The 23,879-nt window shown below is 27.6% G+C and overlaps 6 protein-coding genes across 6 annotated transcripts; 3 read left to right on the top strand and 3 right to left on the bottom strand.

Moving 5' to 3' along the window:
* Positions 1–2,822: 2,822 nt before the first annotated feature.
* On the top strand, positions 2,823–3,530 carry OCT59_018497 (uncharacterized protein; the record flags this gene model as incomplete). Its single annotated transcript, XM_025322121.2, has 1 exon — positions 2,823–3,530. The coding sequence occupies one exon, from the start codon at positions 2,823–2,825 to the stop codon at positions 3,528–3,530; it is 708 nt and encodes a 235-aa protein (XP_025167086.2).
* Positions 3,531–3,882: 352 nt separating this feature from the next.
* On the top strand, positions 3,883–4,331 carry OCT59_018496 (uncharacterized protein; the record flags this gene model as incomplete). Its single annotated transcript, XM_025328328.1, has 2 exons — positions 3,883–4,202; positions 4,283–4,331. The coding sequence occupies 2 exons, from the start codon at positions 3,883–3,885 to the stop codon at positions 4,329–4,331; spliced, it is 369 nt and encodes a 122-aa protein (XP_025167087.1).
* A 3,870-nt stretch (positions 4,332–8,201) lies between these two features.
* Positions 8,202–8,861, top strand: OCT59_018495 (uncharacterized protein; the record flags this gene model as incomplete). Its single annotated transcript, XM_066148812.1, has 2 exons — positions 8,202–8,491; positions 8,567–8,861. 2 exons carry the CDS (start codon positions 8,202–8,204, stop codon positions 8,859–8,861), a joined length of 585 nt encoding a protein of 194 aa, XP_066004705.1.
* Positions 8,862–9,019: 158 nt separating this feature from the next.
* On the bottom strand, positions 9,020–9,481 carry OCT59_018494 (uncharacterized protein; the record flags this gene model as incomplete). The annotated part of the gene is made up of 1 exon (XM_066148811.1): positions 9,020–9,481. One exon carries the CDS (start codon positions 9,479–9,481, stop codon positions 9,020–9,022), a length of 462 nt encoding a protein of 153 aa, XP_066004704.1.
* Positions 9,482–9,557: 76 nt separating this feature from the next.
* OCT59_018493 (uncharacterized protein) lies at positions 9,558–11,221 on the bottom strand (the record flags this gene model as incomplete). The annotated part of the gene is made up of 3 exons (XM_066148810.1): positions 9,558–9,818; positions 9,939–10,799; positions 10,883–11,221. 3 exons carry the CDS (start codon positions 11,219–11,221, stop codon positions 9,558–9,560), a joined length of 1,461 nt encoding a protein of 486 aa, XP_066004703.1.
* A 2,518-nt stretch (positions 11,222–13,739) lies between these two features.
* On the bottom strand, positions 13,740–15,920 carry OCT59_018492 (uncharacterized protein; the record flags this gene model as incomplete). Its single annotated transcript, XM_066148809.1, has 14 exons — positions 13,740–13,808; positions 13,885–13,917; positions 14,009–14,043; positions 14,117–14,153; positions 14,398–14,418; positions 14,723–14,747; positions 14,820–14,853; positions 14,938–14,970; positions 15,056–15,081; positions 15,407–15,440; positions 15,527–15,560; positions 15,631–15,663; positions 15,751–15,784; positions 15,874–15,920. 14 exons carry the CDS (start codon positions 15,918–15,920, stop codon positions 13,740–13,742), a joined length of 495 nt encoding a protein of 164 aa, XP_066004702.1.
* Between the last annotated feature and the right edge of the window lie 7,959 nt (positions 15,921–23,879).

Genomic DNA, 23,879 nt, shown 5'->3' with positions numbered 1-23,879 from the left:
GCATCACGCTTGACGTTCTCGACATCGGTATCTACTTTACCTTTCTCCAACTCCTCGATTCTGCTCCAAGTTCTTCTGGTTCTCGTTTTTAAGGTCAAGAATTTCTTTCTCATATAGAGTAACACGCCCTCTCCACCTCCAAGTCCTGTCCCTGCAAGAACGAGATAAGTTCAGTCGTTTTATACTTTTTAATTTCGTCCGCCAACGTAAGCGCGTCTTTTCCAGTGGCAGTAGCGGAAGTAGAAGTGTATTAGCTTCGGACATAATGCTTTATAGGGATATTTGGCTCGGATAAAAAAATGCGTTACGTTCGGAGTGTTTGACCGATGTGGAATAAAAAATTTACCCCAGTATCACCGACACTTTTATAATTAAAATTCCACCCCCACGTGACCGGTGACATTTAATGGGATGTGAAAAAAATAATTTTGCGAGGCAAAAAAAAACTAAGTCCCTCAGATAAATATAAACAGTGAAAACGCGGTGGGGTGTGATGCCGGTGATGAATATTACAAAATCACGTGGGGGTGGAAAAAGTGTCGGTGATACTGGGTAAGATGGAATAAAAATGTACGGCGGGCTGATTTTATGTCGCACAGAGAAGCAAATGTATCGTTCTTGTGCTATTTTCTTCTACCACCTTACTGTAAAAATATATTATGCGGTGAAGATCGACATGCATATGGTAGAAGAAGATACAGAGAAGGCGGTGATTTTCACTAATACGTAATCACACGTGACACGTATCGCAAGAACAGTGTCAATGCTTTATTTAATATAATATATCATTGCCGGAAGTCGGCTTACAGTACATAAAAAATGCGAGCATATCGCGTTACAAGGTATATAAATTATATGCATCCTCCTCTATAATAACGTGGTAAGGTTCCGCGTTAGGACTGTCGCCGAAATATTGGGAAATCGGATCCCTTGTCGCATAACTCTGTATTCTGTGAGCGTAAAACGAAGTGCGCGAAGAAAAAATGAAATATTTCCGTATGAGTGTGGTAACAGTTGCTGAATCTGAGAGTGAAGATTATCGACCGAATCTTCGTTGGAGATTGTAATAGTTCCTTCTGCAACGCTGCGCGGAGTTCCAATAAAGCGCCCAGTAAGGTATGTGAAAGTGATAATAGCCATTTTTTGATTTCCTGAAACGAGAACCACCGCGGGCAGTGAGAAATTAATTCACTCATTCGCACGAAAGCATAACTTCTGGCATACACGCACCTTGATTTTTAAGCACGCCCGTACAATAACATACAAATAATATAATTATTTTAATTAATTAGGATATATAAGCCACATATATTTTACAAGGTAATTTAAATATTAAAAATATTTTTATGTAAATAAATAAGAAATAAAAAATTTTATTAAAAGTCTAATACCCGACAACCCGACATGTTTACGGTAAATGACCAATGTGGAAAAATATTAAAGTCATGTGATTAAAGTAAACATTATATAAAAAAATTCATTTTCGAACCAAACCAAATAAGAAATACAACTTTTTCTTAAAATACAAGTTTTTTTTTTTAAAGAATTTTAATTCGTTTTTAAATAAATTACAATTTTACTTTTTTAATAATTCTGCTATTTTATTCCAAACTTCGATTACAATATATGGTAAAATTATATTACAATTACGGTAAAAATTTGTTAAAAAACACATTTTTTCTTTATGCATATACACAGAAAATTAGCTCATTATTATTTGAAAAAAAAAATATTTTTTTTTTAATTACCTTTTTACTATTGCTTATTAAAGGAATAACTAACGAAAAAGGTGTATTAATTATAATTCGTGTTTAAAAAAGTATATATTATCCATATTATTATATTTCATATTGAAATTATGTAATATCAACTCTGCAATCTGTATGAATGATTTATCAAAACAAACTGTAAGAAATTATTTTTTTTTTCTCCTTTAAATGCAAATTTATTTTTTTTATACGATTATGTAATTTAAAGTTTAAAAGATCTTCTGTATGGTACCATCGAAAATGAGCACGAATAAATTAATTTCATTTCAAAAAAAATAATAAAACATGGATAATAACCGATAACGATATATTGAAGCATGAATAAGTAAGAAATAAAGACAATGGATTATGACCAAAATTGGTTTAAAATATGACGGTAAAAAAAGAAAAAATAAAAAAAAAAATAAAAAACAAATTTGAATAACTTTTGACTATAACTCTGTTTTGTTACTTTATTGAGATAAAAATAATTTATTTTACCCAACCAAAAAATTTTCCTGTTATGAATCAAAATTATTACAATTTACAAGAGATCCAAGTAAAAGAACCTTCTTAGTATAGAGAATCCGGAGTTGTTACCTATGATTAAGAACTTAGTCGAAAGTGTTTTTGAATTAAAAGGTTTAAGATAAATTCGGTTAAACATTTTACCCTTTTTTTAGGGGTTCTAGATCTCTTATCAATGTCAATGAAGATTGATTTGGGGTGTAACTTGTAAAATTTTATACACAACAGATATTTATACTCCGCCCTATACTTATATACTTTGACAATATGTAGGTTTTTACAATTTTACCGAATATATATGTCAGTTATTTATGTGAGTTTGATTTTTTTTTTATTGTAATACCTTTATTGCTATATGCAATAAAGAAACTTATACTTACATAAATCTGATGTATATATTCTATATATTCGGTAAAAATCTTTGTTATGTTCAAACAATATAAAAACCGACTAAAATCGAACTCGAAAAAAATTCACTTTAAAATATTAAAATTTCGTACATATTGCAATAACGTTAATAACGCAATTTCTGATCAGCAACTCATGATGTCAAACACTATCTCCAATCAGCAACCCAATGTCTCTTCGCTTAATCATGATCAGCAATACCAGCAGCCCACATCTATTCGCCAGCAGCAATATGATGCCAACTATGCAAACTATGCTAACTATGCTAACTATCAACAATGTAATAATCAAAAATCCTCCATTTCTAACTACTATAGCAATAACGACATTATCTCCCCCGATCAGCAACTCAATGCTGCATCACCTAATCATAATCAGCAATATCAGCAGCCCAATGTCCCTTCACCTAATCACCAGCAGCAATATGATAATGCCATTTCTAACTATAGCGATAACATAACTAACTCTCCTGATAAGCAACCCAATGTTTCTTCACCTAGTCATAATCAGCAATATCATCAACATAGTGTTGCTTCACCTAATCATCAGCAGCAATATGATGCTAGCTACCAACAATACATTTATCAAACCGCCATCTCTAACAACACTGATTCTATCATTCCTGGTCATAATCACCATCAACAACCCAGCAATAATAATAATCCCGATTCAAACAATACTAATCACAACAATAATCAGCAATCTTCGTCTGCTGATATACCTCCTTTGTCGCTTAACATTACCATTAATTCTCCTCAGACAAATTTTATTATTATACCTAGTTCGGATATGATTCAGCAAGTACTTGCTTGTTTGAATAATTCTTCTTCAGGATTTCAACGGTAAAATTTTGTATAACCATGTAATATTCTATTCTTTATTTATTCTTTATTTCTTTATATTCTGACATAATTAGTAGTTGTTACAGTAGAAATATTTAGTGAAAATAAACTGTATAATCATTTTATCTTATTTCTTACATTATTTAAATAAAATATTATTTAATTTAAAAGAACTATATATTTAATTATCCGTAACAAAAAAATCCTTTCTAATAAGGAGATAAGTCTAAAAAAAATTAAATATCCGAAAGAAAATTTCCACAATCTCATAATTTTTATTTTAGTTTATTTATTTTATTTCATGTCATCAATCTTCGCTTCTTATAAAAACATAATATTAGCGTAAATTGTGAATTATGAATAATAATAATAATAATATTTGTAATAAATCTGTTCATAAAAAAAATGTACAACATCCACTTTTAATTAATTTCGGCGAGAATCAAGATGGTGATGGTTTCGATGAATTCATTCTCGATACTTTTCGTTTTGTTGGTGGTAGAAGATATCATAATGTCTCCAGTTCAAAATATTTTCTACCGAATGATTTACCTGAAATGGATCGTTTAGAAAAACAACATTATCTTTTTCGTCATATTTGGAGAAATAATTTTTCTGCTCCTGTGCGTGAAAAATTATCACAAAAAGAAAATCATCCTTGCGTTCTTGATGTTGGGTAAGATATATAATGTATAAACTTTCTTTATATAATCACATGCATGGTCTTTTCTAAATACCTGTACCATTACTGGTTAGATGTGGACCCGGAACTTGGATTTATATTCATTCGACTTTAAATAAATAGGAATAAATATTGAAACCTTTTTGTAACAATTTAGATAATTTATGAATGAAATATTAAAGTTATTTAACCATGAGAATTTCAAATTCAACGTGCTTCGATATAAATTCTTGTAATAATTATTATTCGAAATTTAAAATATCAATTTATATCACGTGATACGTTAAACTTGCAATTTTATTGGCTAGATTTATATAGTTTAAATTATAATTCTTTAATTCTGGACATACTTATATATAATTTTAGCTAGATTTATATAGATAAAAGAAGTTACACATAATTTTAGTCAGAATAAAGTGGCCAAATAATTAATTTAATAGTAAAATATTTTATTAAAAAATATTTTATAGAAATTTAAAACTATAGCTTTATTAAGCTTGTTTTATTTTATCATTGTATGGTTATACTTTATATTTATCATTTTTTTTGAGTAGGTAGTAGTGATTTGAATTTTATTAATCTTAGTTGTTATGACTAAGTTGTATATATAGTGATAATAAATAGTATACAGTATATAAGTTTATTCAATACTATAAGTTTATAATCAGTAAAATATCTAAAATTGAATTATATTATGGTTATATTACTTATATGATAAATAATAGATTTAACTATTAACTATTATAAATGTAGTGTTAATTTTTTTTACCTTAATATATCAATATATCAGTCTGAATCATATTATTTACAAAGGATTCTTTTTTTATTTAAATATTAAACTCTCATCAATTTCTCTTTTTTTTTATCAATCAATTTAATCAATTATAAACTCCTTGATTTTTATCAATTAATTTAATTAATTATAAACTTTTTAATTTTTAAATTTTTAATTATCAATATTTTTTTACCAATTTCAAATATGAGCACATTTGAAGATTTTATTGATTAAAATAGTAATCTTGTGAACTGTATTTTAATTTGTAAATTATAATATTAATAATTAATCCAATTCTTTCAATCTTTCTAGCTCTTATTTCCTATTTATCAGATAATAAGGGAAGTTACATATACAGTCAACTCTCCTTATAGTCACACATTTAGGACAGTCCATATTTGATGATTATTTTACAAGTGTATTGTACGTTCAGTGGCCACTACTTTCTGCACCCTTTATTGAAGGTTATGGAGGTAGGTCGTTCGTATCCTCGCCATCCTTGAACCACCAGTTGTCATCAAGGCCACCTTTTAACCAAGACAACTTATCCAGCACGTCCATTAATCAGGCATACCCCAAGGTGGCCCGAAGGCCTCGGACGAAAAACACCACCCTACTCGTCCTTTAATCCGTCGTACGATACTCGTGAATGACTACTGTCTCCGCCCCTCACCACTACTACTGTCACAGAGGACTTTCGTCAGATAACCTTCAAACATCTAGACCCCTTCCATACCATCATATTAGGTAACAGGTCTCACTCAAAGGCCACTACAGCCCACGATTACTCACCACCGATAGTACAGTTGTAATCCCCAAGTGGTATACTTTGTAGTGACCACCTGGACAGTAAGCTTGTAGGTGTTACCAGGATCATCCCTTATGGTGGGTATCAACCACCAGGAATCACCAACCAGGGCCCATCAGAGAAGGGAATCGAACCCAATCACCAAGCTATCTGTCTGTGCACGAACACCTTGGTTGGTCTATGACCTAACAGAAGGTCAAACTACCACTAAGACATTGCACCCTCAGCTTTACCATCTAGGACGACCATCTAGCCATTACTGACCCCAAGTGGTATCGTAGAGTGACCACCTGGTATAAGGCATTCCCCAAGACAAGTATAGTAGTGACTCCGCCCAACAAGACTGCGCACATGCCAATGGCTGCATAGGGAACGTTGTTAAGACAGCAATGACCGAATTAGTTGAAATGTGCGGCCTAACCGTACACACTAATTCACCATGATGCAGTCCAACTACACTAATCCCCGTACCTTCACGCTATTGGTTGTAGCGTCTGCAGTAAAATTCTTTTTATTTCTGTGGTCATGGGAATCGAACCTGCGACCTCACCATACTCAGGCTTAATGAAGGTCTCAGTGACTAACCACTGAGATAGGGTGACCAACCCTATATATTTGATGATTATAAAGAGATGTGACTATATAAAAAATTTCTTATATTTGTATATCATAATTCTGGCCAAAAATTAACATAATTTTAGCCAGAATTATACTTAAAACTTTATTGTATCGTAACTTCGCCAATATTAATCGTAGAGAGATGATCTTACTGCCATTCGATTCGTCTTGATGAGACGGTTCTAATGGTATAAAATACGTTGAAATCCAATCACTAGATTAATTTCTGAAATTAAAAAATATTAATGGTTTTTGTGTAATAACTCTGTCAATATTGATCCTAGAAAGACGATCTTACTACCATTCGATTCGTCTTTATGAGACGAATCTAATGGTATAAGATACATCGAAATCCAATTACTAGATCAATTTCCGAAATTAAAAAATATTAAATGGTTTTTAAGTAATAACTCCGTCAATATTGATCACAGAGAGATGAGCTTACTACCATTCGATTCGTCTTGATGAGGCGATTCCAACGAGCTATAAATCATCTTTTTATAATTACTAGGTACCGAGAAATCTAGCAAAATGTTAAATGGCACAGTAAACGTAAATCAGGAAATATTATAATGCTGATGTTTAACATTTTGTTGAATAACTCGTCAGCCATGCCAGTGATCGGAAAAGTATAAAATACCACCATTCGATTCGTCTCAGTGAGACGATTCTAACAAGCTATGATACATCTTTGTACGATTATTAGATGCCAAGTTATTTAATATATTTTTTATATAACTGTGATTATAAACGGTTCTTTTTAATATAAGATTTTTGAGGATAGATGTGATAGTGATTATAGATAGATTGTGACTATATAGGATAGATTTTAATAATAAAGTATTTTGAACATTTAACTGGTGTGACTATATAGTAGAATGTGACTATAATGGAAGTGACTATAGAGGGAGTTAACTGTATTACGTAATATTCAGTTTAATATAAACTTACTTCCCCCTCTTGTCAGATTTAATAACCAATCAAATTATAATATTTATAAATTATATATTTTATTAAGTGTAATGTAAGATTTTGGTTACCCCCTCCCCCTATTAATAATTATATAATATCTGTAAGCTCCCTAATAGGATAATAAAATTATTATTTGTTTTTTGAGAAAAGGAAAACATTTTTCTGATTTAAAAAATAAGGTGTGTTTTTTTTATTTTGCAAAGTTAGGGTAATCCCTAAAGTTAATTGGAACTTAACTTAGGGAATTTACTGAATTTGACAAGTCTTGGTAATCATTCCAAGTTTCTCGGTTCAGGTGTCCTAACTTTGTAGTTGATATACTTTACAGAAACTAATAAATTTGAAACGACTAAGCCACAAATGTGCTACAATTTCGCCACCTATTTGTGGCGGTAAAATCACAACAATTACATTACTTTTTACTTAACGTAACTGCAGCAGTTCGTATCAAACGGTTAGGTAGAGTACTGGTAGAGTATACATTAAGTAGTCCATATCGGCTAACTATCAAAATTGGGCCTAATTTTATATAGTAATTTTGATCAACGTTACACAGTTACAATTAGTAAAAAAAAAATTTTCATGATCAAATTTAGCGAACGCACCCTTAAAAAAAAAATAACATATTAAAAAACGCGTCTAACCGATGAGCGCAGTCTAAAACCGATGAGTTTGAGTAGTGGAAGACCAGTAGAAGGCAATTGGCATCTCGCAATTTCGAATGTTACCAGTTATTAGTTGTAAATAAAATTAGTTTTTGCAAAACTATTTTTTATTTTTATTAAAATATTTTATATTTTTTTCAGATTCAATTACTAATATGTCAACACTTACAACGTCTTTTACTACTTCTGCATCAGAATTTATCTGTCCTACTTGTCAAAAAAGATATAAGAAACAAGGTGGACTTTCACGGCATTTGAGTATTGTGAAAAGATATAATATTTCACATAGTGATTTGGATAAATTACCAGAAACAAATAATGAAAAATTCAAAAGTATTCTGGTTTATTTAATTCACCGCAAACTTTCACATGGATTTAAAAAGGGAGGTCGTCAATTAGTGTCGCTTGCATGTACTGAACATCAGTTTTTTGATATTTTCAAAGGGTATATCCATCATCATAGCAATAGAAATGTCTACAAGTGTATTTTCTGAGGATCTGCTGGATATCAAATATTAAGTGAAATCTTGAATAATCCATTGTGGGGTCGAAAATTTTATGATGAAGAACAACAAACTTATGTTGTTTTATTTAATGATCCACCTGAGCATTTGAAAAATAATCCACTGGCTATTGCAACTCGTTGTGCTACTGAAAGTATAGCCACTCATAGACGCAAATCTAGATATAATCCTGGAGAAGTTATTATTGAATGGAAAATTAAAGGTGAAAAAGATGCAAAAGAGAATTATTGTGAAGCAGGATTTATATACATACATTTTTGGGTATATATTAAATCTAAAATTTTATTGTAATAGAAAAAAAAATTATATACATATGTTTAGAATTTTTTCTTTTAATTAAAGACAATTTTTTCAATGTATATAAAATGTATTAAAAGAAATTATAAAATGTGAATATATTGAGGTTTTGGATAGGAAAGAGAGATGTTATTTTGAGTATAAAATAAAAGTCAGTTTTCATGTTCCAAAATTTCACAAATTGCTGATGTTTTATTTTGAAATTTTCCGCCATTCTTGAGAGTTTTCTTAAAAAAATAACAGACATGATCGTGATTTTTTTTTTCAACAGCACTACACGAAAATGCGTTTAATCCCCACCTTTTATGGATAAGCATAAATTCCCAAACATGTGATACTAAAACATGTATATAAGGGGTTATATCTGATGATCGATAAAGTCCTTGTTCTAAAATAGTATTAGTTTTAGAATCTATTACCGTTTTTTTCAAAAATAATTCACACCATACTTTTGCTTTTAAACAAAAATATTGTGGATCTGTTGTTTTTTCTCCTAAAAGATCATATAATTCAGCAAATCCATCCCACAAACTTTTAATTAATGCGGCTCGTTCTGGATCAAAAAGTTTTGTCAAATTAAAGTTTCGAAGAACACAAAGCTTATCATCACCCATTAAGGAAGTGTAATTCCAATTATTAGTACCATGAATATTCCAAAACTCAAACCTGATTTTTAAATTTTCCATCTCCTTAATTATAATATTCCGAGTTATGTCCATTAAATAATCCCTCATTTTTGATTTCTTGTAAAACTAACTCCCATAAACGGTCAGTAATACGTAACATTATATGAAGTTTATCTGGAACATGATTTTTAAGTGAAATCATATTGAAAAGTGGAGGTAATTTATGACCAGGGTATGCTGTTGGATTTTCATTTAAACTACTCATTGATTTACTAATTGTCCAGTCATTTTGCCCATTTCCGCGTTGATTTTTTGTTATTTCACACTATGGGCAAAAATTATTGGAATTTGCAGCATTAAAACCTAAACAGGTAGCGAGAAATTTCCAATCTGAGTTAAAAAAAAACTCAAAATTCCAAAGAGTATTATTGATAACTATTCCTACATTACTCAGTTCTTGCAATTCCTGAGTAAGAGCATTTGCTGCAATTTTTAAAGTTGGATAATTTTCACTTCCCGGAAATAAGATAGTTGTATAATGGTAATTGGGCTTACAAATGTTTATTGAATCATCCAATAGTGCTACGGTAATCATCACATGCTTCACCTTTCGTCCTACGTTCCGCCCATCACCAGATATTCGAAGATGAATAGTTGGTATTGCAGGATCTAATATTCCCTTTTCAACATATAATGGTATTATATACTCAAGAATTTTTTTAACACTTCGGTAAGCACCTTTTCCAGTTGCATTAATAACTTGTTCAATAATTAATGGATCAGTTATATCAGGTTCTTCCGAAAATCCTTCTTGCATAATGGTAGAATTTAAATCAATGAAATTAATGGGTATTAATTCTTCCATATATGCATTAATCTCTTGACGGGTTTGAGAAATAGCATATTCTCGTGGTAATATTGATTCTACAGCTGCAAGATGACGATATGCATCACGAGGTATATTTTCTACGTCTTGTACATATGCAATTGATTGCAATTTTTGTTTTTTTTTAACATAATTCTCATCACCAAATGTTACATGGTATTCTTTATTTTCTACAGTAAAATCTATAGCCTTTAAAACTACACGATCTTTGGGATTGTAAAAATCTTTAATTGTATTTTCAAAGTGCACCTGTTCTTTTTTTGCAAGACCTTTTGCACGCTTAATTTGTGTAGTTTTGCTTGATTCTTTATGAAGTTTCAATTCACGTGGTCTACCTTTGCGATTTCTATTAATGCATTTTAATTGAAGTCCAAAAAGATGAACTTCAGAAACAGCAGTTCTCCTATCTGGTGTTATAATCTAATAAAGTATGTATATATTAGAATACCTTCTTTTATGATTTTTTTTAAAATTTTCTAAATAATAAACATATAATAACTTACTTTGTGTAGTTCAACAGAAGCATCAAATGGTGATTGAGCTGAAAAAACTTGATATTGTAAATTATCTCCAAAACAAATTAAGTAATGAGGTTTTTCTTCTACATAGTAAATAGAACATTGAATAGTACAGCTGTTATTAGCCCGACCCCAGGTAGTTTTAATAGTATAATTATCAGGTATAGGAAAATAATTAGGCGCTTCAGTATAATTCACAGCCGGTGGGTAGATACCTTCTTGAATGACAATATAAACAAATTTTCGGTCACCATAGTATATTATTTCAGGTGAAATAGGGTAATTTTCTTCTTCATAAGGTCTTTGCTGATTAGAATTTGACATTTAGAAAGTAACAGTTTTTTTGACGCGTTAAAAAAAATTAACATGATATAAAAAATTGTACAACAGATCTACAAAAATGTGATAAGTACGGTAATTAAAATTCAGTACGAGTCTCAATATCATATTTCTTTACTGCTATAAGAGAAAAATCAAAACAATATATAAAAAATTATGCGTCATTGGTGTTACCATAATGTCAGGTGATTTGACTATCATTATGATTGGTTTACAAAATTTGGGGTTATCTCAAAAATTTAGGGTTAGGGTATAGATTAGCGCATATGCATAGCAAATTAAAGTTATAATTAGGTAGAGATTACGCAGAAACCACATTACAATTAAGCAATAATTTATAAACATAATTGTCACAATATAACAATAAAATCAAATATTATATTAAACGCATTACTATATATCTATACTAAAGTTCTTATACAAAAAGTAAAATTTTAGTCTAACGGCATTTTCATTTGCCCTTTGCTCATTCGTTAAAGTAAATAATTTAAATAAAAAAATAACTTTCATCTAAACATCTAAAGAACCAAAAATCTATCTAAAAAAAATAAAAAATGAAATTGTTAGTGTAATTAAAAAGTTTAAGCAAATAAATGGTTCATTAAAGAATAATTAAAAACTGTTAATATCCTACCATATTTCCACGCATTCAAATAGTCAAAAAGCCAAGCTGTCTACAAAAAAATAAATGCAACGTTAGTAATCATTTCATTAAAAGGACTAAAAAACAACCTCCTCTTTCTTACCGAGTTTCACATGTCCAAATATTCCAAGAAGAACTGACTGTTTACAAAAAAGAATAAATGAAATATTAGTGAATGTTTCGTTAAAATAGATTAAAAAATTTCAGCTTTCTACCAAAATTCACGCATCCAGAAAAATTGGCTGTCTAAAAAAAAGAATAAAAAATGAAATGTAACTTTCGGTAAATGTTAAAATAAAAAATTCAAGAAAGATTGCTGAAATACCCACTAAAATTCCATGATTGTACGTATCCTAGTATCCAAAAAACTGGTCACCTATAAAATAAAAAAATATAACGAAACATTAGTAAGTTTCATCAAAATAAAAGATAAAAAAGAAACTCACCAAGGAATATGCTCCAGAAAATTAAACAAAAAATCCAGGTTTTGAACGTCTAAAAAGAATGAATAAAATGTTAAAAAATATTTTATTGAAAGAAATATATTAATTAAATCCTTTCCCACATGTCCAAAAAAATTCAATACCTACCTAAGAGAGCACCATTCACGTATTTAAAGTGCCGAAGACCCGCTAAAGAGAATAAAATGAAATAATCGTCAGATTACTTTTGGAACTTGTCACTGGTCAGAATAGTCCATTTCGTCCAAATTTCAAATTGACAAATGTTGGACGAAAGTTGATCTAATTTTGGCCGATCATTGCCAAAAAAATCATCAAAATTATTATGGACGATTTGCACAGTTCGCCTGCCACTTGGCAATCACAAATCGGCAAAAATTCATTAAAAAATTGGAAATAAACTATTCGTCAACCTTTTACTAAACATTCATCCAAATTTCAAATTGCCAAATGTTAGACGAAATTAAGTTTAATTTTGTCTAATTGTTAATGATTTTTATGTATTTAGCTTATTTTTAATTTTGTAATAACAATCAATTAATTATATTTTGCTTTATTAATAAAATTACACATTAAAAATTATCATATTAAATAACTAATATCTACAGTATCTGTCTATTTACACCTACTATCCACCATCCACCATCTACCATTCACCATTCACCATTCACCATTAACCATCCACCATCCATTGTCAACCATCGTCAACCACCATCAACCATCGTCTACATCTCATCTACTACCCATCATCCACCATCCAACAACTTATTCAGCAATCTGACAAAAATCCGAAAGAGAAATCTACAAAAAAAAATAAAGAAACAGTTAGTAAACTGTTATTATTTCAATAAAAAAAATTAAGTTTCAAAATATATTTCGAAACTTACCCAACCAAAAATCTGAAGTGGAAACCTGCAAAAAAAAAGAAGAAACAATTAGTTAAAGTTTCTTCGATAAAAAAAAAAAATATGCTTCAAAATATGAAACTTACCCGATCCATTCAATATAAGTTCGAAGTGAAAACCTACAAAAAAAAAAAGAAAGAAATGATTAGTTTTTTATTAAAAAAGTTTCAAAAAGAAAGTGAAATTTTGAAACTCATCCATCCAAAGTCCAAGGATATCACAACCGACACCTACAAAGTAAAAAAATAAATAAATAAAATTAAAATTTTTTTTTTTAAGTTTCGAAAAGAAACAAAGCTTTGAAACTCACCCGTATATCCAATACCCAAGAACCAAAGGCCAAAACCTACAAAAAAAATAAAAAAAAATTTTTAAAAAATAATTCTTTTAAAAAAAAAGTTGCGAAGTTTTTACTTTGAAACTCACTCATACATCCAAAGCCCAAGAACTGAAAGCTGAAACCTACAAAATAAAAAGTAAAATTATTATTCTTTTTAAAGAGTTTCGATTCTTTCACTTCGAAACTCACCTAAATATCCAAACGCCCAAGAACCGAAAGAAATCTACAAAAAAAAAAAATTAAGTTAAAAAAAAATATTTCTTTTAGAATAAGTTTTGAAGTTTTACTTCGAAACTTACCCATATCCAATGCTCAAGAACCAAAGGCCGAACCTACAAAATAGAAGAAAAAAAATTTTTAAAAAAAATTAAAAAAAATAATTTTTTTTAAAAAAAGGTTTGAAGATTTTACTCCGAAACTCACCCATATATTCAACATCCAAGAACTGAAGGCCAAACCTACAAAATGGAAGAAAAAAAATTAAAATAATTTTTCTCAAAAAAAGTTTCGAAGTTTTACTTCAAAACTTACCCATATATCCAACAAATAAAGAACCGAAAGCCGAAACCTACAAAATAAAAGAAAAAAATAAAAAAAAATTTAAAAAAAATAATTTATTTTAAAGAGTTTCGATTCCTTCACTTCGAAACTTACCTGTATATCCAAAGCCCAAGAACTGTACTTACGAATCTTGGTTCATCTATTTATCAGAAATCCCACCCGACCTATAAAAAAAAAAAGAGGAATGGTTATTAGTAACCGTTCGTAATATTAAAATAAAAAAAATAAAACCAAGATTCGTATATACTTACGAATCTTGGTTTTTTCTGTACCTACAAAAAAAAAGAAACGATTAGTAAATCGTTCTTTAAAAAAAAGATAGTTTCGAAGAGATTCTTTGAAACTTACCTTTGGGATTCAGTATTCACGCCAGAACTGATATCCCTACAATAATATAAAAAAAAAATGTTAGAAATTAACGTTTTTTTTATTAAAGTTTCAAAAATCTCAAAACTTATCTTGGGATTTGGTATCCACGCCAGAACTGAATTCCTATATAAAAAATATTGAAAAAAAAATGTTTTTTTTATTAAAAAACGTTTTTAAAGTTTTGAAACATTTTGTTTCAAAACTTACCTGGAATATCGACGTCGCCAAATTCCTATATAAAAAAACAAAAAATAAAAAATGTTTTTTTATTATTAAAAAAGTTTCAAAATATTTCGAAACTTACCTGGAATATTGGCGTTCACGTTGGAGCTGAATTCCTAAATAAAAATGATAAAAAAAACATTTTTTTTATTAAAAACGTTTTATTAAAGAAGTTTCGAAACTTAGTTTCGAAACTTTACCTAGGAAACGGTATCCATGCCAGAACCGATTTCCTAAATAAAAATAATAAAAAAACGTTTTTTATTAAAAAATGTTTCATTTTTAAAGAAGTTTCGAAACATTTATTTCGAAACTTACCTGGAATATCGGTATTCACGTTGGGGCTGAATTCCTATATAAAAAAGTAAAAAAAAAACATTTTCTTAATATTAAAAAACATTTTTAAAAGTTTTAAAATATTTTGAAACTTATCTGGAATATCAGCGTCCACGTTGGAGCCGATTTCCTATACAAAAATGAAAAAAAAAAATGTTTTTAATATTAAAAAACATTTTTTTTTATAAAGTTTTGAATTTTTTTTTCAAAACTTATCTGGAATATCGGTATTCATGCTAGAGCCGATTTTCTGCAAAAAAAAACAAAAAAAAACGTTTTTTTACGTTAAAACGTTTTTTTTTAAGTAAGTTTCGAAATTTTTCAAAACTTTACCTAGAAAAACGGTATTCACGCCGGAACCAATTCCCTAAACAAAAAATATTTAAAAAAACGTTTTTTAGTTATAAAACGTTTATTTTTTTAAGAAAGTTTTGAAACTTTTCAAAAATTTACCTAGAGAAATGGTATCCATGCCGGAACTAATTCCCTAAACAAAAAATATTATAAAAAAGACGTTTTTTAGTAAAAAATGATTTTTTTTTAAAATAGTACTTCACCTGGGAAATGGTATCCATGCCGAAACCAATTTCCTAAACAAAAAATATTTTAAAAAAGGCGTTTTTTAGTAAAAAACATTTTTTTTTTAAGATAGTTTTGAAAATTTTTCGAAACTTTACCTGGAATATCAGTATCCACGCCGGAACCGATTTCCTATATAAAAAATATTAAAAAAAAAACATTTTTTAGTATTAAAAACGTTTTATTAAAGAAAGTTTCAGAATTTTTTTTTGAAACTTTACCTGGAATATCGGTATTCACGCCAGAGCCGATTAAACAAAAAAACCATTTCGAGAAAAAAAGATTTTTTTTTCGAAATAGTTTAAACTATTATTAATAGTCTAAATTTGGTAATAGATCAACTAATTACTGTGGCTGCGGCTTAGTACATTATATGTCACTGATCTGCTAAACTTTTGCCATTATTGATATTAATTAATTAAAAAATCGTTTAAAAATCGTCAAAAAAGTTTTTAAGTTGATTGTTTGTTATTAATAAAAATCAATAAAAAAAAATATTGGTCGATTTATGGATTTTTTTATGTTACAACTCAACCAAAAATTGACCTAAAATCGACCAGTTGATTTATGCCGAATTTTTTCTGATGCTGAATGTGTGATGAATCATGTGATCGATTTGCCGAATTGTTGCCGAAAAGTCTTATTGACGAAATAAATGATTTCGACCAGTGTGTTTCCTGCAAAATAAAGAAAATGTTAGGTAATGTTATTTTATAAAAAAAAAAACTTAATATATTTAAGTAGTTTTCAAAACATTCCGAATACTTACTTGGGATTTAATTTTTTTAAAATCTTCGAATTGAAGGGAGCTATGCTTCAAAATCAGACCTGAATTCCTACAGAATAAAAAAAATTAATGAATAATTTTTTTTATAAAAAATAATAAAAAAAAAACAGAACGAAATGTTAGTAACCATTTTGTTAAAGAATTAAAAAAGTAACCTTCTCACCTAAGGTTGCTTGCCGAAACCTAGGGGTTTAGGCAAGATGGCGTTTTGCCGAAAAGCGAAATTCTGCCAAAACTATATTAAAGTTATATTAAAAAACTGGCAAAACTTTGGAGAAAGGCGAAACTGCCAAAACTTATTATAAATGCCAAAACTGCCAAAACTCTCCCTATAAAAAATATATATACGGTTAGTATACTGTATTTTCGTATTTTGCGAACAGTATATTTATAGTATTATTACCGTATAATTACAGTATTTTCACATACTGTATATATTCAGTATTCTGCACACCGTATCATATATACGGTTTGCATACAGTATATTTTTCCAGTTTCACCCGTATGTTTTATACTTGTAAACAGTAAAAAACCCGTATGTTTTTTACCAATAAACAGTATATTGTTTTATATTTTATATTGCAAACAGTATACTTTTCCAGGATAAACCGTATATTTTATACTGATAAACAGTACTTTTTTCCAGTTTAAACTGCATATTTTGTACTGATAAATAGTATATATTATTCAATTAAATCGTATATTTTATATTTGCAAACAGAATTTAAAATGCATTTATAATCAATAAAATTTTTATTAAATAATATTAAATATACAAATATTTTTTTATAAATAATATAAATAAAAAACTAGTATAAAATAATATACTATTTGTAAAAAAAATAATATTAGCAAAATATAAACAAAAAAAAAGAAATTTAATTAGTAATATTATCATTATTTTAAATATAAAAAAGGAATAATAAAAGGTTCGTAAAAAAAAAGAAATTTAATTAGTAATATTATCATTATTTTAAATATAAAAAAGGAATAATAAAAGGTTCGTAAAAAAAAGAAATTTAATTAGTAATATTATCATTATTTTAAATATAAAAAAGAAATAATAAAAAGTTAGTAATAATATTAATATATTAGTTAGATATAAAAAAGTAATAAAACGATAGTAGTAATGTTAGTAATATATTAAAAAAATTAAATAAAATACATAAAAGTAAAAAAAAAAATATAATTAATATATGTTAACATATAATATTAATATAAAAATAAAAACATAAAACGGTGTACATATAGTTGTTTAGTTAAAATTCACCATTACAATTCCAGAGAGATATTAGTGAAAGTAATTGTTAATTGATATACGTGCATATCACTTTTTGTATAACTAGTAGTTTGGTACAAATATATATATTATATATTATCAAAATAAGTTTTTTATTTAATTTTTATTATTATATGTTAAAATAATTTTGGTATTCATTTTTATTGTCTTTTTTTTTCTAAAAAAAAGAAGAGAAAAGAATATTTTTGAAAAAATAAACAAAAAATAAACAATAACGTGTTATTAATGCATGTGATCAGCGATCAGCTGAATTTTAATTGGTTAAATGTAGAAATGCGAAAATTAAAAAGCAGAAGTATTTTTTTTAAAATTTAAATCATACAGATTGTTTTTAAAGTTTAATTAGTAATTTAAAAGTTCTTTTTTTTAATAAGAAAATTTGTAAAAATTTTTCTTAATACTGCTTAATTTTTAAATTAAAGTCTTAATACTAAATTAGCTAAATTAGAATTAAGAAAAATTTGTGAGAATTTTCTTTGATACTGCTTAATTTTTAAATTAAAGCTTTAATATTAAATTAGTTAAATTAGAATTAAGCAGTATTAAGAAAAATTCGCAAGAATTTTCCTTGATACTGCTTAATTTTTAAATTAAAGCCTTAATACTACTAAATTAGTTAAATTAGAATTAACATATGGACTGATTTATGGAATTAAGTTTTTATATTCAAAAAACTAACTTTATTAAGAAAATGCTAATACAATTTACATGAAAATGATAGATTCACACCGCTGATATAAATAAAATTGATTTGATTATATTATTTTTTGATTTTTTTAATAATATCATTAAAATTAAAAAATTTAAATATAATTGTTATGACAAAATATTGAATAACTTAACGTATATGTGTGCTAGACGAATGAATTTATATTCATTAGAAAGAGGTAATCAAGAGCTATCCATAAACCAAATATCACATGAATTGGATCACAAGTTGCTGAATAATTACGTTCAATATATTTATTTTTAACCTTTGACTTTGATCGTTAATATCTTCACATCTAGTAATTCGATTTGAATAATCTTTTTTCGTTCAGGTAGAGTAGATTCTGGGCTTTCATATGAATATAAATATATGTGTTTAGCATACATGTACGCCAAGATATTAACGATTTTGTTAATTGAATAAAACTCTGACACAAAAATTTTTAAAATTATAATTCTTACCAAAAGATGATCTTTACAGGTATTATTGGGCTCTTTTTACTTTACTTAACAAGTTTTTATTTGCCATTTCTGTTTTAAATTGAATAAATTAATAAAATCAATTTTAAAAAGTAATTAACAAGTAGAATAAAATTAGTATAGTAAAAAACAAAAACAAATATCTCAAAAACTCTAAATCATAACTCTCATTTTTATTTTGTATATATTTTTACTAAAAAAAAGAAGGAAATAAGGTTAAAAATAAATGAAAAAAGATTTTTCTTATTAATAAAAATTATTAATATTTGTTTTCTTACTTACTGATTAAAAAAAACCTGCTGTATATGCCTATAAACTTTTCTAAGTCACCTAACAAAAATCTGATTGAAAAGTGATTGAAAAGTGATTGAAAAAAAAGTAGTTGCCATTGTTATTTTTGAATAAACGTTAAAAAATTTTTTTTTATTTTTTGATAGATTTAGATCATCTGATTATGTAACACATACAATTTAAACTTGTGAAACATAATTCTTGTTAAAATATGCAAATCTTTATGTTTGGCTAATTTCACGAATTAGCAGATATAAGCAGTATTAAGAAAAATTCGCAAGAATTTTCCTTGATACTGCTTAATTTTAAAATTAAAGCCTTAATACTAAATTAGTTAAATTAGAATTAAGCACAATAAGCAGTATTAAGAAAAATTTGCAAGAATTTTCCTTGATACTGCTTAATTTTTAAATTAAAACCTTAATACTAAATTAGTTAAATTAAAATTAAGTAGTATTAAGAAAAATTCATGAGAATTTTCCTTAATACTGCTTAATTTTTAAATTATAATTTATAAAAATGATTTATAATTGAGTTTTGAATTTAGTATTATCAATCGGACTTTGAACTTAAAAATTAAACAGTATTAACAAAAATTCTTGTGAATTTTTTAATAATTGTGATTTTACATCAGTGAGTTTTTGGGTAGTACATATTAGCAGATACTAGTATTGTTTGATGCTTTAAAGTGTAGAAAAACTTACTCTACCACACGTCAAATAAATAAAAATTGGCTGATTTTAGCTATATTTGTCCAATTTGTGACTTTTTACAGCTGTATTACCAATTCTTAACCACATTTTTCAGTTTTTTCACTATACAAAAAAATTGTATATACATTATGAAATATATATTTTTATAAAAAATTATATTGTAATATTGAATTAAAATTTAAAAAATATTTTATTAAGCAATATTAAATAAAAAACTAATCTTAAATAATTAAATTTTAAACAAAATACATTAAGAATATAAATTTACTTGTAATTTAATGTAATACGCACAATTATAAAAAATTAATAACTTCACAAATATTAACTGTGCCTTCATTAAAATAAATATTCAAGTAGATTCTAAGCTGCTGAACAATTTTTAATTAATAAAAGAAGTCGATTTACTTTGGCTAAAGTGCTTAAAATACGCTCTGAAGTAACAAAATGGAAAAAATAAAATTCGTAAATGAGTACCATTGTGAAAATCGTGAATAACTCATCAAGTATTAACTGTACCTTCGTAAAAATTAATATCCAAGTAGTTTTTGACCTGCTGAACAACTTTCAATTAATAAAAGAAGTCAATTTACTTTGACTAAAGTGCTCAAAATACGCTCTGAAGTGACAAAACGGAAAAAAATAAAATTTGTAAATGAGTACTGTTGTGAAAATCGTGAATAACTCATCAAGTATTAACTGTACCTTCGTAAAAATTAATATCCAAGTAGATTTTGACATGCTAAACAGCTTTCAATTAATAAAAGAAGTCGATTTACTTTGACTAAAGTGCTCAAAATACGCTCTGAAGTGACAAAACGGAAAAAAATAAAATTCGTAAATGAGTACCATTGTGAAAATCGTAAATAACTCATCAAGTATTAACTGTACCTTCGTAAAAATTAATATTCAAGTAGATTTTGACATGCTAAATAACTTTCAATTAATATAAGAAGTTGGTTTACTTTGGATAAAGTGCTCAAAATACGCTCTGAAGTGACAAAATAAAAAAATAAAAGTCGTGAATGAGTACTGTTGTGATAATTGTAAATAACTCATCAAGTATTAACTGTACCTTCGTGAAAATTAATATCCAAGTAGATTTTAACCTGCCGAACAACTTACAATTAATATAAGAAGTTGATTTACTTTGGTTAAAGATCTCAAAATACGCTCTGAAGGTAAAAAAATTTGTAACTTAATACTACTGTATAATATAAAAAATGTAAATAATTCCAAAAATATTAACTGTACTTTTATGATCTTAACAGTTTTAAACTTACTAAACTACTTTTAATTAAAAGAATAAGCTTTATTTCAGCCAAAATGCTCAAACCATACTTTGAAATATATGTAAAAAAATATAATATTTGTTTATATTTTAAATTATGAGTTATTTAATTTAAATGTATTTATATTTAAGAAAAAAAATATTTTAATTCTATTTTATAAAGTATTTAAAAAGTATTTTAGTAAAGTTTTTAAGGCAAAAAAATAATTATAACTGAAATAAAAAAAAATCCAAGTTAATAAATAAATATTAAACTGTAATACATAATCACATGTTATATATTAAAATCGAAAAATCTTATTACAAATAACCAAAAATCGGCAATTTCATGTTAAAAATCAGAAATATTATATTAAAATCAAAAATATTTATTAAAATCGGAAATATTATATTAAAATTGCCAAAAAATCAGACAGCCATATTAAAAAGGGCAAAAATCTGATTTTTATTTATTTGACCTGTGTATATCTGTAGAAAATACGTTATAAACGTATGAATTTTAATATACAGTCAACTCCCTCTATAGTCACTCCCATTATAGTCACATTCTACTATATAGTCACACCAGTTGAATGTTCAAAACACTTTATTATTAAAATCTATCCTATATAGTCACAATCTATCTATAGTCACTATCACACCTATCCTCAAAAATCTTATATTAAAAAGAACCGTTTATAATCACAGTTATATAAAAAATATATTAAATACTAACTTGGCATCTAATAATCGTATAAAGATGTATCATAGCTTGTTAGAATCATCTCACTGAGGCGAATCGAATGGTGGTAGTTTTGTCCTTTTCCGATTACTGGCTGACGAGTTATTCAACAAAATGTTAAACATCGTCATTATAATATTTCTTGATTTACGTTTACTGCACCATTTAACATTTTGCTAGATTTCTCGGTACCTAGTGATTGTAAAAAGACGATTTATAGCTCGTTGGAATCGCCTCATCGAGACGAATCGAATAGTGGTAAGCTCATATCTCTGTGATCAATATTGACGGAGTTATTACTTAAAAACCATTCAATATTTTTTAATTTCGGAAATTGATCTAGTAATTGGATTTCGATGTATCTTATACGATTAGATTCGTCTCATCAAGACGAATCGAATGGTAGTAAGATCGTCTTTCTAGGATCAATATTGGCAGAGTTATTACACAAAAACCATTAATATTTTTTAATTTCGGAAATTAATCTAGTGATTGGATTTCGACGTATTTTATACCATTAGAACCGTCTCATCAAGACGAATCGAATGGCGGTAAGATCATCTCTCTACGATTAATATTGGTGAAGTTACGATACAATAAAGTTTTAAGTATAATTCTGGCTAAAATTATGTTAATTTTTGGCTGGAATTATGATATACAAATATAAGAAATTTTTTATATAGTTACATCTCTTTATAATCACCAAATATGGACTGTTCCAAATGCGTGACTATAAAGAGAGTTGACTGTACTGTAGAATAATACATATACCGTATCCTTTATTTACAATATTTTTGTGAACTGTATATAAAATACTGATATACAGTAAAAATGATATACGTTATAGACGTATGAATTTAATATACCGTATCACACAGTATGTTTACCGTATACTTTATTGTATTTTTTACTAAGTACATTTTGCGAACAGTATACATTATACTGATATGCCGTATGTAAAAATGCAAACTGTATCAAAAATACGTATATACATACAGTATAAAAACCGTATACATATTTTTTATAGGGTCTGCCAAAACTATAATAAATCTATAGTAAAATTTTGACGAAACTAATCGTAGGATTTTGAAGAGGTTTAAACAAGCAACCTTATTCTCACCCCCTTAACAAGTTTTCCATATGTCTGAATACTCCAAAGAATTGGCTGTCTAAAGAATACAGTAAAGAAAACATTAGTGATCGTTTTGCTCATTTCGTTAAACAAATAATGAAAAAAAAAATAGCTTACCTTTTTCCAATAATGTATCAGAACCTGAAGAGCAAACCATCTAAAAAAAGGAAGAAAATGAAACATTAGTAGCCGTTTCATTGTCTTGTTAAAAGTAAATAACTAAAAAAAAACCCTCACCGTTAATCAATACAAAAAATAAAATAATTTTTCTTGCCATACGATTTATCTCATGTGTTGTCAGGCTGAATGTGTATATTGCAGGTTCCACCCATCTCAGCCTCACGGCCTTGCAGTATCTATATGGCCTCTATGGGGCTCAGGCATCCCCCATATATCCTTCACAATTCTCCACATAGATCCTCCACAAAAATATATGCTAAAAAAGGATAAAATAAGGGAAAAGAAAGGAAAATAAGAGGGAATCAGAAGAGTGTGGAAGATGTGGAGGATGTGGAAGATATTTTAAAAATATCAGGAAAGGACATTTCCCCAGAAAAAGTTTTGATTTTACCCCCCAGATTCTCCACATCCGGAACATCTTCCACATGTACAGGATTCCGTCCGATCATCTGTATAAGCTGATGAGATAGCAAACCAGGTAGATTAACAGGTAAGCTCTTAGAAGGTCTATAAAGCCAGTAAGACTAATCCCGTCCAGCCCCTGTCAGAAAAAATAAGTAATTGAACAATAAGTATTAGGAATAGAGCATATTCAGATAAATTTAGAAGACAGTACTAATTCGTCTT

The sequence above is a fragment of the Rhizophagus irregularis genome, chromosome 27 (genome assembly GCF_026210795.1).
Source record: "Rhizophagus irregularis chromosome 27, complete sequence".
NCBI classification, from domain to species: Eukaryota; Fungi; Glomeromycota; class Glomeromycetes; order Glomerales; family Glomeraceae; genus Rhizophagus; species Rhizophagus irregularis.
The sequence above is the reverse complement of the archived record's forward strand: the minus strand, read 5'-3'. Positions and strand labels throughout refer to the sequence as shown.